At 57.6% G+C, this 18,097-nt stretch overlaps 1 protein-coding gene across 4 annotated transcripts; it reads right to left on the minus strand.

Moving 5' to 3' along the window:
* Nucleotides 1-228: 228 nt before the first annotated feature.
* On the minus strand, nucleotides 229-17,327 carry ELAVL3 (ELAV like RNA binding protein 3). Of its 4 annotated transcripts, none has more exons than XM_060630307.3 (7): nucleotides 16,901-17,327; nucleotides 10,627-10,843; nucleotides 10,202-10,305; nucleotides 6,529-6,682; nucleotides 6,161-6,386; nucleotides 5,461-5,499; nucleotides 229-3,866 (listed from the first exon to the last, which is right to left on the minus strand). In XM_060630307.3, the coding sequence occupies exons 1-7, from the start codon at nucleotides 16,907-16,909 to the stop codon at nucleotides 3,515-3,517; spliced, it is 1,101 nt and encodes a 366-aa protein (XP_060486290.1). In that variant the 5' UTR covers nucleotides 16,910-17,327; the 3' UTR covers nucleotides 229-3,514. The 4 variants fall into 4 exon arrangements, with proteins under 4 accessions (XP_060486290.1, XP_060486291.1, XP_060486289.1 ...); XM_060630308.3 differs by having other exon boundaries at nucleotides 229-3,845; nucleotides 10,627-10,846; nucleotides 16,901-17,326; XM_060630306.3 differs by having other exon boundaries at nucleotides 10,627-10,846; nucleotides 16,901-17,326.
* Between the last annotated feature and the right edge of the window lie 770 nt (nucleotides 17,328-18,097).

Raw genomic sequence — 18,097 nt, forward strand, 5'->3', positions numbered from 1 at the left:
GCCCAGCACCACAGGACAGACGGACCCTGGGCCACGCCCATCTGGGTTTCTGCCTGCGCCAGTTTCCCACCCACCCCACCCGAGTCACGTGTGTCCTGGGGAGGCCCAGGGGCTCCAGATGAGAGCTGGGCCCAGAGAGGGACGGTAGCCTAGGAATGGCCACGTAGTCAGGGCACACGCTCCTAACGCTCCCCTCCCACCCACCCGCACACAGATGAGCCGAGGCCGTAAGATTCTGAACTTTTATTTTCTGGCATGAAAAGTACAAATAATTAAACAATTCCATGTAAAAGTCTGTTACCGCGGCCAGGCCTGTAATCCCGGTAATAAATAGTCTAAACGCAACGCAAAGTGTTCTTGTTGGGTTTTGGGGTTTTGTGATTTTTTTTGTCTTTTTTTTGTTTTTTTGTCTTTTTTTTGTTTTTTTTTTGTTTTTTTACAGTTCTTTATCACCTCCAACATGGACTCTGTCGTGATTTGAAACCTTCTGAATAAGTAACAGGATGAAGGGAGGGCTGGAGGGGCTGAGCCCCCATCCCACGGGCCCTGCCCCTGACCCCCAGGGATGTGGAAGACCCCAGGTGCCCCCCCCCACCCCCAGCCCCTGGGGTGAGGGGCTGGCCTCTGGGGAGGGGGCCTGGCTGGGCTGAGTTCTGTGTTTTAGAAAAAGAAGTCCCCTCCCAGATTTGGGGGTGTCAGGGGCCTAGGCCTCAGTGGGGGTGGGGGGGGTGGGGAGGTGCCCCCTCCGCAGAGCCTGGCTGCCCCAGGGTAGGGGACAAACCCAGCCCTTATTGCTCACAGACGCCTCCTGCACGCTGCCCACGTGTGCCCACGTGTCCCCGCGCTCGGAGGTCGGAGGGGAGAAAGCCCCAAGAAACAGCAGAGGGAGAGGGGTGGACCCGCTGGGGGTGCCCGCCCTGCTGGAGGGGAGCTGGGAGGTTGAGGACTTAAAAACCACAAGAATAAATAGGTTCGTGTATCAAGAACAAGCTAGGGTTTTCACCAGCTAAATAGGACTGAAAAAATTCTCAAGACGAGCAAAAAAGAATCCCATTGAGACCCCGGACGTCGCTGGCCGCGGGGACCGCCCCACAGAGCACACGCCCCCCCGGGCGCTGCTCGGCTACCATTACTGTTATTAATAATTATTATTACTTTAATGATTCCACTTCCCCTTTTATAAATAAATTAGGCATAACCACGTCTCAGCAAAACTTAAAGAAACAAAGAGAACATCGTGGTTCCTTTAAACTTGCAAACTGGATGAAGTAACAGAAATATACACAAATGTCCTTACAGGGCAACAAGGAGAATAAATAGTTAACATAGCAATAAGTTAAAACTACAAGAAGCTAAATTCGGCAAAAAAGTACAAGAAAGTTAACTGGTGCCAGTTTATGTCTTTTTTTTTTTCTTTTTTTTTTTTTCTTTTTTTCATCTCTTCTGTGTGTTTATTTTTCTTCCTTTTTTTTGTCGCTTTTTTTCTCTTCTGTTTGTGTTTTTTTGTCGCTTTTTTGATTTTTTTTTTTTTTCTTTTTGTTCCTTGCAGCAGAAGCTCCACAGACGTTTAATAACAAACACCGGGAGGGGTGGGGGAGAGAGAGCTGGGCAGTCAGATGGGGCCATGGCCGGACACCAAACGCAGGGACACCGGAGGAAGGGGCAACTGAAGCTGAATTCGGGGTTTGCAATTCTCAGTTCTGACTGGGCCCACTGCGGGGGGTGGGGGGCTGCGAGGGCTCCCAGGGGCTCCGGCCTCTGGCTTCTGTTGGAATTTTGTTTTTGTTTTTTTTTTCCTTACAAAGAATGAAAACTAGGAGAATGGAAAATCCAGACAGAAGCCGGTGGGGGACCGGGGCTTGGGATGGGGGCTGCGTCCACCGCCCTCGGGAATTTGGAAAGACGGAAAAACCCAACAAACTGAAAGGGGGTGACAAGTGGGTGGGAAGGGAATTCGGGGCTTGGGGGGAGGGGGACTGGAGGGAACAGCGGGTACTTCCTGCTGGGGAGGCCCCTGGGGGAGGGGGAAGGCTCAGGGCCCAGCCTCCCCCCTCTGCCTCTGGGCCAGGGTCTCGGTCCAGGGAGGTTCAGCCCCCGGGGACAGGGGGTCCTTTGGCCTCAAGTGTTGGGGGGGGGGGGGGCTGCCTCCAGCCCGCCATGACGCCAAAAGTGAAACGAGGTATCGTGTGTTTGGATGCATGGATGCTGTGTGTGCACGCCTGTGTTCGTGGGCCGCAGGGACCACCGATGAGCCGGGAGAGAGCTCTGCGGAGAACCTGGGGCGAGTGGGGCCACGTGTCCGGAGGAGGCCCGGCGGCCTGGCTGGAGGAAGCGGACTGGGCCAGGATCTGGGCTACGACCTCTCGCCTGGGCCCGAGGGAGGCTTTGTGCATGTGTGTCTCCTGGGTGTCGTGTCTGTTTCTCCGTGATGGCGTGTCTCGACTGGTGTGTCCGAATGTATCTGTCTCTACTTTCCCGTGTCCACGTGGAAATGTGTGTACCCCACACCCACCTGTGGCTCCATCTGCCCGCGTCAGTGTTTGCCCGCGGCCTCGTCTACGCAGCCCCATACATGCTTCGGTCTCCCGTGATTATCCATATGTCTGTCTGCGTGTCTGAATCTGGCCAGCGAGCTCCTGGAAGGTGTCCGGGGCGCGTCTCTGGGTCTGTCAGTGCTCCCGTGTGTCCCTGCGGGATGTGTGTGCGCGCGTGCCCCCGCACGTCTTTGCGTGGCTGTGTTTCTCTGTGCGGCCCCGTGGACCCCCGGGCCCCAAGCCCTGCTCCCTGCCCCTGCCCCAGTTGGTAAACATAACCTGCCAAAATATTTTCTTTTTTTTTTTTTTTTGTCTTTTTTTGTGTTTTTTTTTTTTTTCAAGTTCAAGAATCCCCAGTAAAAATTCTCCACGAGGTCTTTTTTCCCTTTTTACAAAAATAGAGTTTTTCTTCCCCTCCCACCCCCCCCTTTTTTTTTCATTTTGTTTCTGTTTCCAGCCCCTCCCCCTGCTCCTCATACTCTAGCCAGGGGGCTCTGGGCCAGGGATGCCCACACCCCTCCTCCGTTTCGCTTTTTTGGGGATTTTTAAACCTGTTCCCCCCTCCCCTCAGGCTCATCTAGGTGTTGGGGAGGCCTGGGCAAGGGGGTCTGGGGGGCACCCCCAGCGCCCCTGCAAAGCCATCCCGTGGAGGGTGGTTGAAGGCGGGGTGGGGGCACATCTCTGCTTTCTTTTTAGCCGAAAAAAGAAACAAAAACCATCGCCATGAACAAAACCAAGACGAGAGAGTGAACAGCCCAGCCTGGGGTGGGGGCAGGAGGACGGGGAGGGGACCCCCAGGCACCCCCCCATCCCCTGCAGACTCTCCCACCCCGAGTGCTCACCCTGTGGCTTCCGCAGGGATGCGGGGCCCGTGTGCCGTCGATGGTCTGCCTGCGCTGTCTCTCTCGGGGCCCCTCTCTCTCTCTCTTTCTCTCTCTCTCTGCTGCCCGGGGAGGGTGGGGAGGGCGGGCGGCGGTGGCTCAGGCCTTGTGCTGTTTGCTGGTCTTGAAGGACACCTGCAGCACGCGCTCGCCCAGGCGGTAGCCATTGAGGCTGGCGATGGCCATGGCCGCTTCGTCGTAGTTGGTCATAGTGACGAAGCCGAAGCCCTTGCACTTGTTGGTGGTGAAGTCGCGGATGACCTTGACGTTGGTGACGGCCCCGAAGGGCCCAAACAGCTGCCACAGCACACTCTCGTCTGCCTCCGGTGACAGGTTGTACACGAAGATACACCAGCCAGCGCCCGCCGCGCCCCCCGAAAGGCCCACACCCGCGAGGCCACTCATGCCGTCGATGGCGATGGGCGAGAACCTGGCGATGAGCGACAGGGGACTACTTTGGGGGTCACGCGGGCTCTGCCCTGACCCCCGGCACACCCCTGAGTCCCTGTGATCCCTGATGTGGTCATGACTGCTGGGCGTGCCACGATCTTGGGACCGTGTGATCCCTGCATCGTCCTGAGCCAGCCACGGCCTCGCGACCTCCACCTCTGACCCCACGCGAGACACCTTAAACTGCGGCCTGCTCTGAGACACTGGCCCCCAGTCTCCATCCTGACCTATAACTTGTGACCTTCCCTGCACGTTACGCCCTCACTCACACTCCTGCCTAGAGCCCCAGTCTGCACCCTGACCCCACAACCTTTGACCCTACTGGGTCCTTGGCCCTGTTGACCCTGACCCCTTCCCCACTCCTGACCACTACTCTTCCCTTGGCAGATTTTCCCACCCCCCTTTTGCCCTCCCCCCACCAACCCCACGCTGCCCTCTGCAACGCTGTGCCCCCTTTGCCCCTGGTCACCCTGCTACCCCTACGTGGCCAGAAGGGCACCGCTCAAGGCCAGGCCATGACTGCAACCGGTGAAGCGCTGCCCTGCGTTATCAGGTCCCAGGGCAGCGGCCTCGCTGCCCACCGCCTTCCCCTGCCCCTTGCCAGCCTTTTCCTGTTCAGATTGTATATTTAGGATCCACTCCACCTTCCCTGCGGTGCCCCAGCCCAGAACAGCTCCTGGAACAGCAGGGCCCCTGGGAGGGTTTCTTGACTGACCGACTGATGGGCAGGATTGGCTCCACCCACGTGCCTCGCTGCCTCCCTGCCCCCCAGGCCTCACTCAATTCAGGGGGAGCCCCAGGGTCTGCCCCATTCAGTGTGACCACTGGGGACTCACTGCTTGCTCCCTCCTTCCCGATTCTGCACAGGCTCTGGCACCTTGGGCGTGTCGGGGTGGGCGGGGTCTCTGCTGGGTCCCCCTCACCTCTCCTCCTGCCCCCTTCCCAGCCCTGCTCGCTGCTCCCTCCCTGCTAGACTGAGGTAATTGACAACAGGAACAGTAATCGTCCGAGCGGCTACTTTTATTGAGCGCTCACTACGTGCCAAGCCCTGTGCTCAACAGCATTTCATCTCCACGAGGGATCACGTCTGGCCGGGCCACGTTGGGTCCCCAGCCCCGAGCCCAGCGCCCGGCACTCAGTGTGTGCTCAACAGCTCGCGATGCAATAAACGCGGGGACCTTCACAGGGTTGGGGATGTGGACAAGGTCGTGCGGGCCTCAGGGCCCGTCCCCAGACTATGCGGGAACAGAGGGTGGTATCCTGTGACCCCAGCCATCAAGAGAGGCAGGTGGAACTCAGACTGAACGTGGGAACCGGGGGGGGGACATGGCTGTGACCAGGCAACATGGCCGGCCTTTCCCTGGGCCGGAGGGGGCCACGGACAGGCCCTCCAGGACCCAAAGAGCAATAGTAGCTCTTTCTAGGCATTCACTAGGTTCCAGAGCCCCTGATTCTCTTAATGGACACGCTATTCCCAGACAGGGCAGACCCAGCTAAGCTGGCAGTCCCGGTGGTGAGGCGGGGGAGGGGACCCATCAGGGCAAGAGTCCAGGGAGGGACAGCGGGGAGCTGGGGGCAGCGGGGAGCACTGTTACCTCTTGACTCCGTAGGCCATGTTGAGCAAATTATCCAGCCTGTGGAAGCAAAAGGGGTGGTCACCGGTGGCCTCCGGGCACACCCCCAGCTGTGATGTCGGCCTGCCTGCCTGCCTGCCTGCCCTCCCCGCCCCCACCCAGCCGGCCGGCAGCCCAGCCCTGCCCCCACCCGCCGGCTCCCCGCCCGGCTGGACACCGCCTGGCACGGAACCGTGGTCACTCGGGCACTGCCTCTCGCCTGCCCTGCCGCTGCCTGGCCTGCACCCGTGCCCCGTCCTCCCCGGCCCGGCCCGCCCAGCCCCACTCGCCTGCCCCCACCCTGCGGGGCTCAGGACCCCAGAGGGGAAGGTTCGAGTCTCTTCTCGGCAGTGGCAGGTGGGTTGGGCGAGGGACAAAGCCTCTCTGTTCGTAAAATACAGACAATCTCCGTTCTCTTGAGGTATAGATACCTGGGGGCACAGACAGCTGGAGCCCCACGCCCGAGGGAGGGGCGGCCCCATCGGGAGACTCTAACACTCCTAACACCGATAATGCCACTCAAAGCGCCTTGCTGCATACGAGGGCCTGGCCTCAGCACCTGACAGACACACATTTCCCCGCTGCCGCCCTCAGTGGCCCCGGCCTGCAGGCACCCTCCCGGCGTCCCTCTGCCCTGCAGGGATGGGCTCCAGGGGTCTGTGGGGGGCGTCAGGGGGCTTACCGGAAGCGCTGCGTCTGATGGTGCAGGGGGCCTGCGTAGCGCCGGGCTGACGACTGGTAGAGGTGAGTGAGCAGGGCCTGTCCAGTCTTCTGACTCGGGTTGTTGGCGAACTTGACCGTGATGGGCTCCGCCGCGCCCAGCGGCTTCTGCCCGTTCAGTCCTTTGATGGCCTCCTCGGCCTCAATCCTCTTGTCGAAGCGGATGAACCCCACACCCCGAGAGACACCTGCCAGGGAGTGAGGGCGTCATGAGGACCCTGCCCCCTCCTGTGTGGCCCTCTACCCCGCTCCTCCCCCGCCATGCCCGGTTTCTCCATTTTGGCCCCGCCTCCGTGCCTTTGCCCAGTGCGTCATCCCCAGCAGCCTGACCTGTGACCTGGTCCACCAGGATTCGAGAAGTGATGATACGGCCATACTGGGAGAAGAGCTGCTCCATTTCTTTCTGGCTCATGGTCTTGGGGAGTCCACTGACGTACAGGTTAGCATCTCGGATGGATGCAGAGCTGGGTCTGGCATAAGACACCTGGAGTGGGGAGGGGGGGCAGGTGGACAGAGGTGAGGGGAAGACCCGTTTCACGGATGGGGAGGGTGAGGCCACGTCCAGACCACCAGTGGGAGGCAGAAGTGCCTCGTCTGTTCGCTTAACAAGTATCTCTTGGGTAGTCACCATGGGCGGGGCTGGCCAAGGCTTGAGGGAGGGGACATGGCTGTGGCCGATGATGATGATGATGTGGGCCGGCCAGCATAAAGTGGTGGGGGGCGGCGCCTGGGTGGCTCAGTCGGTTGAGTGTCTTAATTTCGGCTCGGGTCCCGGTCTCGCAGTTTGTGAGATTGAGTCCCGAGCCGGGCTCTGCGCGGACAGCTCTGAGCCTGCTTGGGATTCTGTGTCTCCCTCTCTCTCTGCCCCTCCCCTGCTTGTGCTCTGTCTCTCAAAATAAATAAGAAGACATTAAAAAAAAAAAAAATTAAAGTGGTGGGAGGAACATGTCGTCGCTGGGCCCTGGAGGTCAGATGTCCCCAGCTCCTGCTCTCACGAGGTACATTCCATCAACACAATGCTTCCTACTCCTTTGGAAAGTGAGCCTGGGACGCTGGTCCTTTTCCCGTCCACGTTGGGACCCTCCAGGTCGCTCAGGTCTTTAGCCACCAGTCCAATGCTGACGACCCCCAAATGTCCGTCCCCGGTGTGGGCCTGACCCCCAAACTGCACACCTGTGTGACACCTGCCTCCAGGCACCGCACGTGGCACCCCACAGGGGATCACAAGCAGCGAGGCGGCATCCAGTCCCCAACTTGCCCCAGCTCAGTAATGGCAGCTTTGTCCTCCTGGGTGCTCAGGCCCCCATTGTCCTTGATGCTGGTCTTTCTCACACCCGCATCCAATCCACCACGGATCCTGCCTCATTACTCAGCTCCCACCATAGCTCCCTCAGACCTCCCTAACCTCCCCAGCCTGTTCCCTCCACAGCTACCAGGGGGCGCCTGTGAGCAACTGAGGCAGGGCACATCCTCCCTTTGCTCAGAACCTTCTGTGGCTCCCACCTGCCCCACAGTTCAAGTCCTTCTCCCAGCCCACGAGGCCCTGCACAAACCCCCCCCCCCATACCCTCATTCTCATCTCTGCCAATTTCTCCCTCGAGTGCTCTGTTTCAGCCACACCAGTCTCCTCCCGTGTTCCTCAAACACACCAGGCACATTTCGGCCTCAGGGCCTTTGCTCTGGCTGTTCCCCTCAGGCTGGAACGCCCTTCCTCTCCTTGCTTCTTCCAGTCTCAGTCAAAAAGTAACCCCTGTCCTCTTCCCATCTGAATTTGGTCCTCCGCCTCACCGCCCCCCCCCGCCCCCCGAAAGCACTTCTCTCAGTGGGGAATTAGATGCGTTTTGGTACGGGCATTCGATTTGTGTCATTAATTATGGTCCAGACCAACAATGAAACTCCCTGCAGCTGGTTAAAAAATGGTGGACGCGTATATTTATTTCCCAGAAACAGTGGTGAGTATTGTAAACTGGGGGAAAGAAAAGTCCATTTACAGAGTGGCGAGATGTGTGACCCCATCTCATTGTTGTGCTTATCAGTGTCCTGGAAACACAGTCTGCGGGGCCCGCCCCCAGATGCTGACAGGTGGGCCTAGAGCTGGCGGGGGGCAGCAGGGGACAGGAGCTGCCCTTTCCACTTATTTCCGCCAATGTCTATGTCCTGTATCTTCTAAATTAACCTCTGGGTAGATAAGGTCACGGTCAAGGGTCCGGCTTTTGTTTGTGGTGGTGAGTGGAGAGGGCATAGCCCTGCATTAGAAGTAACTAATTAAAAAAGCTAACAACGTGAGTAAATTGGGCCAGGGGTGGGTCAGGGTGAAGGCACTCATGGGCTGGAGGTAGAGGGATTCTAACGAATGCAACTGTGAGCACCCAGGGTCCTCCGGGGAGAAAAAAACCCACAAACACATCAGCTGCTGTTTTTTTTCGATAATATTAATTAAAAAGCACGGCCACATTTTTCATGGCTTCCGCTCTTGCCCGTGGGGCGGTGAGTTTTGAGGGGTGAGGACTTCATGAATCAGAGGGAGGGGTGAGGGGAAGAGAGGTCTGAGCTCCTAGGTGGGTGTTTGGGGTCAGGGGTCATTTGAGGCACTGAGTTGGTCTTCAGGGGTCTTTGCCAACCTTGCATGATGTGGGCTGACCCAGGCCCCTCACCTGGGTATGGGCTCCTCCGGCCCCCCTCACCAGGACAGGTCTTAGGCAAAATCTGCCAAAGCAGCCAATTGGGACCAACTTTACATAGTGCCACCCAGGCAGACACACATGGAGACGCGAGGCCACACTTTGTCACCCTCTGCACACCCCTAGCGGCTACACCAGCCAAAGGGTGACTCGGGGCCACTGTGACATCCACAGCGGCTCCGGGGGTCTTGGATAATTACAGTAAGAGGCACAGAACCACACACCTGTCACCCCACCACACAAGCCCACATCACACACGTTGCACCCCGAGTAGGGCACAGCCGACACCCCCACGCAGCCCTACCAGGTCATAGCCAGAGTTGCAGTGTCACAGAGCACCTGTGAAATAAACACCACATCCCACAGACACATAGTGACATGCCCAGAGTCTAGTAGCCAGACTCGTGTGTCCCACAAACACAATGGCTCCCAGCCCAGGTCTATCTCACACACACACACACACACACACACACACACACACACACACACACACGCGCACTGCATCACATGCATACAGTGGCCCTCTGGATTTGTCACTACCGTCCCCCTCATGCCCCAGGGCTTCTGGGTCTAGTTGGCCATGGAGGGACCCATTAGGTCACGACCTCATCCTCCCCGACAACGGGAAGAGGAAGAGATTCCTGCACCTCTGTTCTCAGAGAACGGGGGGCCAGATGGGCGCCCCCCCCTTCAGCCTCCCCCAAGGTTCCAGAGCAGATTTGTGGGGCGGAGTCCAGACACCCCCAGGCGAACCGAGAGAGGGGGGTTTCCATGGCGATCCCCCCCCAGGGAATCTGGGCTAGCAGAGTCCCAGCTGCAGCTGCTGAGAGGGGAGGTTGTGGGGGGAGGGGCATTGCACAAAGATGGGGGAGGGGCTCACCCCTAATCCCGCCCTCCCAGACCCTAATTAGGCTCCAGATGGCAGATGGACCCCCACCCCTCTCCATTTCCATGACAAAGGCAAGGGGGGGGGGGCTGCCCACCAGACCCTGGTCACTCTCCTACTGCCAATGGGATGGCTACCTCCCTGAGCCAGCAGAGAATGTAGAGCCGGTATTCTCACTGACTAATGAGGAAACTGAGGTTCAGAGAGGCAGAGCCATCGGGCCCTGGGTGCCCAGCCAGGAATTCTTAGGGGAGAGTCTGAATCCCTCAGAGGATGAGCCACGGGGTAGGAGGGGTGGCAGTGAGGAAGGTAGGCGACATGCGGGTTGAGTGGCAGTGAAGGGGGTAGTCCAAGGGGAAGTAATGTGGGGGATTGGGGACAGTTGCAGGTGGGCAGTAAGGGGGGATGGGCCACAGAGGAAAATGAGGGCACTAACCTTGATGGTCTTCGTCTGCAGTTTGAGGCCGTTGAGGGTGTTGATGGCTTTGTCTGCATCGTTGGGATCAGAGTAGTTCACAAACCCATAACCGAGGCTCTGCCCTGTGGGCGGGACCAGGGTGATGACCTCCCCACACCTACCAGGGTCCTCCCAGACCCAGTCCTGAGAGGCTGACCGCCGTCACTCAAGGTTGACCGAAATCCCCCCCTTACTATTCTCCCACAGTACCACCCTGTCCCCAGGACACCTCAGATCCCCCAGAGTCCTGCCTGCCCCCATCACCCCCGGGATACCCTCCCGGGGGTCATACCTGTCTCCCCATAGCACCTCCGATCCCCCAGGGTGCTACCTGTCCCCATCACACCCGTGCTCCCCAGACTACTATCTCTGTCTCCTCCCTCCCCACCTGCCAGCAGCCACACCTGTGATCTTATCCCGAACCAACTTGCACGATTCGATGTCACCAATGCTGCCGAAGAGACTCTTGAACTCGTCCTGGGTCATGTTCTGGGGCAGGTAGTTGACAATGAGGTTGGTCTTGCTGTCATCAGTGGCTCCATTTGTACCAAGGAGTGGCCCGTTGGGCAGGGCCGGGCCGGCCGGGCCCCCCGCCACCTGAGACTCCATGGCCCCGAGTATCTGCTGGAGATAACAGGCCACACCCGCTCACGGCCCAGTCCCCACACCAGGGATCAGTGGTGATGCATCAGTCATGTCTGACATGGGCTTAAACATGGAGAGAGGACAACATATTATCCTATTAATCTCTTCCACTCCTCCAGCATCAGGCATAGCACCTTACGTGTGATTTTACTGTGAGAAATTCCATACGTGTCTGGTGTCTATGTTTGCCTGTTTGCCTAAAATCAATCTGTGCATTTCCAGAAGAGTAAAATGAACACTTTTGTCCTCAGAGTAAGAAATATAGTTTTATTAGCTTTGAAGTCCTCATAAGCTCCTCCCTAGCCATGGACCGCCCTCATCCATCAAAGGATGAGGGACTGCCCTCATCCACATCCCAGATGTGTTAATATTTCTTTTACTTCATGCATAATTTTCTCACTAGGCATTTACCCCCACGTTTTTCCCACTGAGCTCTTTTTCATTTTATTACTTATTGTTATTTATGATTTTTTAAGATTTTATTTTTAGGTAATCTCTACACCCAGTGTGGGGCTTGAACTCACAACTCCGAGGTCAAGAGTCGCATGCTCTCCTGACCGAGCCGGTCAGGCACCCCTGAGCTATTTAAATGTATCACATAATAACACCTGCAAATAAGGACAGTTTTAATTATCTCCAATCTAGACCTGTTCCTTATTTTTCTTGTCTTATTGCAGGGGCTACAGTGCGACAGTGGCTTCTTTATTCATGATGTTAAAGGAAATGCTTTAAACGTTTCACAGCTAAATTTGATTTTTGATATGGATTCTGTGTAGATGGCCTTTATCACATTAAGAATGTTTCATTTTATTCCTAGTATCCTAACAAGATTCCGTTTTTCAAGAATGGGTGTTGAATTTTATTTAACTTTTTTCCTACACCTATTTTTTAATAGTTGACATAGAATATTAGTTTCAAGTGTACAACATGATTCAATATTTGTATATACTGAAAAGTACTGGGATGGATTGGTATTGTCTGTCATGGGCATGGGAAGGGAAAATACCCAGCATGTCCTTAGGTTCTTCTCCCAAGGCATGGTTGGCCGATGGATGGCCTTCAGCTAAAAAAATCAAATCTATTGGTAGGGTGTTCCTAACGGGACAAATTAGGAAGGATTACAAACCAGATTCAGTTTCCACGGGAAAGATCACTGTGATTGATTAGCAATGTCTGTGGCTACAGAATTAGAGTCAGCAGGTGCACATCATCTCAGCCATCCCTAACCAAAAATACAATACCGTATTTGTTCCCAAATATTGGGCATACTGTGTGCCAGGTATAGGGCAAAGCTCTCTATGGGCAACGTTTTGTTTTTGTTTTTTTTCCTATTCACAAGCACCCTGAAAAGAGGGCTCAATTTTCCCTGCTTAACAGATGCTATGAACGTAAAGCCTGTGTTCCCTCAAATTCATATGTTGAAATCTTGACCCCCAATGTGATGGTATTTGGAGCCTTTGGGAGGTAATTGGGTCATGAGGGCAGAACCCTCATGAATGAGATTCATGTCCTTAACAAAAAAGTGACAGGAGAGACATTCTCTCTCTCTCCACAATGCGAGGACACAACAAGAAGACGTCCATCTGCAAAGGAGGGAGCAAGTCCTTACTAGCAACCGAATCAGCTGGCACCTTGATCTTGGACTTCCCAGAATCCAGAAGAAGGTTTGTGATAAATAACTGTCTGTTGGTTAAGCTGCCCAGTTTACGGTATTTTGTTATAGCAGCCTGAGCTAAGGCAACAGACGAGGAAAGGGAAGTTCAGCGATGTTTTAAAAATTACCAAAGATCGGGGCACCTGGGTGGCGCAGTCAGTTAAGCATCTGACTCTTGATTTCAGCTCGGGTCACGATCGCACAGTTGGTGAGTTTGAGCCCTGGCGGCTCGTCGCTGACAGCATGGAGCCTGCTTGGGATTCTCTTTCTCTCTCCCTTTCTCTGTCCCTCCTCCACTTGTGTGCTCTCTCCTTCTCTCAAAATAAATACATGAACTTCAAAAAAAAAAAAAAAAATTACCAAAGATCACGCAGCTTATAAATAGTGAAACGGGGGTGCGCACGCGAGATTTCCTCATCCAGAGTCTGTAATTCTAACTGCTCTAACGTTTCTCAGCCGTGTGTCCTCAGGTAGACTACAGGACGCTTCTGGGCCTCTGCTCCACTTTGCTGCAAACTCCAAATTATTGGCGCGGTGACCCCCCCCCCCCCCCCCCCCGGAAGGATCTGAAGCTACTCACGCGGCTGGGAAGCATTCTGGGATCACTTAGCCAGGTCTGCCATGAGCGCAATTACGACAAGCAACTCGTCACGTCTGCCATCCCTGCCTCAACATACGGCTAGTAATACTCGTCCAGCCCCACCGACATCTTCTGGGAGCCAGGCACTGGGTGAGGTGCTTACAGGCAACATTTCCCTTATTTCTCCCAATCAGCTTTAGAGATGGCCACACAGTCTCCATTTTATAAGTGAGAGAGCTCAGAGACGCTGAGTGATATATACATGGGGCACTTGATTTCAAACCTGGATATGTTGGCGGACTTCAGAACTGTCTTTAAAGACAGCGGCCAAGGCACGGGGGCGGGGGTGGGGGGCACCTTCTAGCTGTGTATCCTCGGGGGGGGGGGGGGGGGGTGATCGTAGCTCTTCTTTGGGCCTCTGTTTCCTTTCCATTTATTCTTATTAAAAGGATGGCCCTGAGGGTCAACCCCCCTGCATCTCCAGTTGGCTGAGAGGGGCTGTCTGGGGGCTGGCTGGAGGGTTATTTTGAAGCCATATCCAGACGGAGCAGGATCATGCACTGGGTTGATGAGCAATGTCTGCCATAGGCGCCGGCAATAAGACAGTAACGCACATTACAGATCTGCGTCCAGTTTCATAAGATGAATACTTTCCTGATAGCGTGGCCATGTATTGAGGGCCTGCTCTCCCAACATTGAACATTATGGCACTCTTTCCTCCATTTGACAGAAGAGGAAACAGAGTCTCCATGAAGGGGTAGGGATTTATACAAGGTTAGGGAGCTCGCAAATGGTGGGTCAAGAATTCAAATCCGGAGCTTGGACATCAGCCCATTTGACTAAAAGGCCAACAATAGTGAAAATAACAGCAAAGTGAAGCTGTGTCCCTACTCTACACCAAGCCCAGGCATCGCCGCATTTAACCCCACTCTGCAGGCCAAGTCTACTCATTCAATTCAACAAATGCTTGCTGGGTACCATCAGGTGCCAGCTCCTGGCCCCACCCTCCTCACTGTGCATCTTCTGACACTCACATTGCCTCTCCGGGCCTCTGTCCCTCCACTAAAGATATGGCACAGAGGTTTCCCACGTACAAAGATTGGGTTCTGTATTCCCTTCTGGCTCAACAGACTAGAGTTCTGTGATTGGTTGATGATGTCTGCGCTGGGAGTCCCCAAAATAATTAACAGTACAAAACCAGTTCCAGGTCTGGAGCCCCTACTATGTGGCCAGGTACTGAGCAGGTGCAAAGGTTTCATTGACTTCCCACAACCACACTGAAAGCTGGGGATCACCTCCGTTTCTCAGGTGGAGAAAGCGAGGGTCAGAGGGACCTGTGATTTGCCTGGGGATGACACGGAGCCGTGGTAGTGATGGAGTTTGACTACTGATCTGACAGATTACTCCAGACAGAGCCCCCAGGGCCACCCCAAATGTCCTCAGCTTGGATGCGGTTAAAAGGTAATTGGGGTTCCTATCCAGGATCTTGAGACCCAGCCTACTAATCTCCCCACCACCCCATCTCTCTCCCAGCTGTGCCAGAGCTTAGCAGGATCAGTGTCGCGTTTCCTCTGCAGCTCAGCCGGCTGAGCCGATAATAGGGATCGGATTGGTGGAGACCACACCCGCTCTGCCCCAGCCCATGACAAATGCGTGGCCTGGGATGACTCTGGGATCATAGGGACCTTGGAGGGCCATCGTCCCAGGACAGGAGTGGAGGGGTGAAGTCAGAGGGGAGGAGGGCAGGTCAAAGATGGATAGGCAGAGATCAAGTGGGGGCAATAGAACCTTTCCTCCCAGTCTCTCCAGCTCTTCCTCTGGATCCGTACCTCTTTCTGTTTCTCTCTCCCTCCCCCCCCCCCCGCCCCATTTCTCTGTTCTTCTCTCCCCTCTGAGCCTGTCTCTCTCCCCCTTTCTCTCTCAGCCACTCTTTTTCCAACTCTTTTGCACCATTGCACATACATGACATATGGATTTTGCAGCGAATACACCTGCAGTCACTCTCTATGTAGACCCTTCTGTGTCTGACCCCCTTGGCCCCTAGCTGGGGCCCCTGGCCCCAGTCACAATGATAGATGCCTGGATACTGGCGACAATAGGGCATTGAGTGGCTACGCATGGTAAGGCTAGGCCACCACGTGGTCCTAACTAGGCCTCCCACTTCTGGGCCCTTCTCCATCCATGCAGGGCCCTCACTGTCTCAATCTATCCCCTCACTTCCTCCCAGCCTGTTCTCATGGTGGACCTCTGCCCGAGTGTCCTCCAGTGGAGTAACCAGGCCTTCCAGGGCTTCAAGGCCCTTGTGTGACCTCTGACCACACCCTCGCCCTTTTGTGCATTAGTTTCCCTCTTTTAAATGAGGGAACAGATCAGAGGAATGGATGCTGGACTGTTGTGGGGGTTCTGAGGGTCCTCAGGAGGCTGCGCTCACGTCTCGCACCTAAGTTAGCAGCCTGAGGCCCAGAGAAGGGAGAGAGCCGACCTAAGGTCACACAGCAGGGAAGCAGGGCCTCTCAGGGCCTCCTTTCTCTGAGCCAGGTGGGCGGGTCCCAGAGTCCCAGACATGGAGGGAGTGCTGAGCATCCCCCCACCCACTGTGCTCGCCACGACTCCAAGAAGAGGCCCAGAGACACAGGGCACAGACACACACACACACAGACCAGAAAGACAGTAAGTACGGAAGAAGGAGGCCTGGGCGCTGGGACCAGACAAAGGACGCGCGGCGGCGCGGGGAGCGGAGTCGCGCGGCGGGGGCGGGGGTGGAGCCGGGGTGGGGCTAGAACTGGCCAGCCCCGCCCCCGGGATACGCCCGGGTAGCCGAGTGGAAATCCGAGGGCTCGGGCGAGGCCGGGCCCCGGGGGCCCCAGGGGGCGGGGTCCGGATGGGCGGGGCAGGGGCGTGGTTATACAGGGCGTGGCCGGGCGTGGCCGCGGGCTCGGGAGCTGACCAGCTCGGTGGCTGCTGAAAGCACCGGGAGTGGGGCGAGCGGCGCCGGCGTGCAGGCGGGCGCGCTCAAGGTCACCCCGAGGCCCAGAGCCCAGGAGGGGTGGGGCGCCTGGACCTGGCCTAGGGGACATCCTTGAGCTCCTTACCCCATCCCCCGTGGGGCGGGGGCCCAGGAGCCAGGAAGCCCCCCCCGCGGGCCCTCCTCTCCCCTCCCCCTCCCCGAAGCCTGAGGCGCCCGCGCGAGGCTACGGCCCGCTAAGAAGCTCCGAGAAACAAAGGGACGCGGCGGCAGCGGCGGCGGGCCCGCGGGGCCTCCGGGCGCGCCCCCTCCTCTCCCCTCCCCGCTTGCCGCAAGGTCGACGGGCTCGAGGACGAGACGCCCGGCTCCCCGGGCGCGGCCGCGGCCCGGGGCGCGCGATCCGACGCCACCCGATTCCCCGGGGCTCTCGGGAACGGCTTGCCGCCTTGTCCTGGCCCAGCACCAGTGATAGGAGCCCTGCGTTTGCCTGGGCGGCCTGCGGGGTCCGGGCCTGGATGGAGAAGGCATCCTCCGCTGCTGCGGCCCCTCCCCCATCAGGCTTGCTGGAGGGGGGCAATCCCGCCCCCAGGACGCCGTAGGACGCCTCCCCAAATCAGAGTTCGGCTTCCTAAGGCCTCTCAGACCAGACTCTATGCGCCCCCAGCACTCTGGGTGCGGTCCTGCCCACTCTCAGGCCCCGAGGCTCGGTCCTACCCCCCCACCGGGGCCTAGCTAGGCCTGGTCCTACCCCCCCCCCCCACCCGCCATCTCCGCGGAGGCTGTGCCTAACCCCTCCCCACCCAGGTTCTCTCTCAGCGACAAGGGAATACCTACAGTGACCATTCTTGTGTGCCCGGCGGGCGCGGTCCGTGTTGAGGGCGGCTCCGGGGGTCGTGCACTCCTTGGGGGGCGCTCGATGCTCACTCCGGGGTCCCGCCCGGGCGGCCTTTGGCGCGGCCGCTGCAGAGGTGTCGATGAAGGCGGCGGCTCCCTCGAGGGCCGGGGACGGGCCCGAGCCCGAGGACGCGCGCGCGGATAGCCGGGCCCCGGGGTGGCCTGCGGGCGGCAGGGGATGGAAAGAGGGAGCGGGCGCGGGATTGAGAACGCCCCCTGCGCGGCCCCGCGGGGCCCGGGGAGGTTGCGCTTCCTGACAGAGATCGCGGCGCTCTGCCTTTCGCCGCCGCCCCCCGGCCCGGCCTGTCCGGTCCTGGATGCTCAGTCCTCTCCCCTCGCCCGCCCTCCCTCCCACCCTCCAGCCCGCGCTGCGCGCTCCGCGCTCTGGGCCGCGCCGCCGCCGCCCCCAGCCCTTTATAGGAGCAGCTGCCAGAGCCGGCGTCGCTTATTGGCTGCGGTAGCTGAGCCCCGCCTCCTCGCGGCGCCCGACGGCGCGGCAGGTGGAAGAGAGCGCGAGCTGGCTAAGACTCCGCACCCCCAGAAAGCACTCCCTGGGGGCTCTGGTTGCCATTTTCGGGCCCCTCTGCCCCCGTGGACCCTGCTTCCTGCATTTCCGCCCCTTCTTGGGCGGGCTTTCTGCCCGCAAGACAGGGAAGGCTCCCCTCCTCTGTCCAACGACCTGAGTTGTTGGAGCAAAGAGGGAGATCCATGGACCGATTGTACGAACTTCCGGAGTTGCTGTCCATCAAGAAGACTGGAAAGGGACGAGGAACCAAGATTTCTATGAGCAGAGAGGCCCAGGTCCGCAGATTTTGGAGGCATCGGGTGTAGCCTCCCAAGACCAGTGGAGAAGGATGGGGGGTGGCAGGGGCTCTCGTCTGCCTACAGAAGGAACTGTGACCCTGAGGCTTTTGAATGGGATAGGTTCAAAAGGTGGGTTCGAAAGGTGGGGACTGGCACTCCACAGCGCAAGGGCACTCGGTACTTCTCCAAAGCGGGTGAAAAAGTTTGGGGCTTAGGATTTCAGGCAAAACCCATTGGCGCCCTGTGTTTCCGGAAAACCACCGGGCCTTCTGAGACCCCATAAATTTTGGGTGGGCAGAGCTGTTGTGTAAATGTCCTGGCTTTTCGGGCTCG

Source organism: Panthera onca, chromosome A2 (assembly GCF_046562875.1).
Source record: "Panthera onca isolate mPanOnc1 chromosome A2, mPanOnc1 haplotype 2, whole genome shotgun sequence".
Lineage (NCBI taxonomy): Eukaryota > Metazoa > Chordata > Mammalia > Carnivora > Felidae > Panthera > Panthera onca.

Coding starts and splice junctions, on each gene's coding strand:
- ELAVL3 (XM_060630306.3), bottom strand. Junction 6,683..10,201: donor TGCAGACGAAGACCATCAAG/GTTAGTGCCCTC, acceptor TCCCCACTCCAG/GTGTCTTATGCCAGACCCAG. Junction 3,867..5,460: donor ATGGCCTACGGAGTCAAGAG/GTAACAGTGCTC, acceptor CCCCCAAAGTAG/TCCCCTGTCGCTCATCGCCA.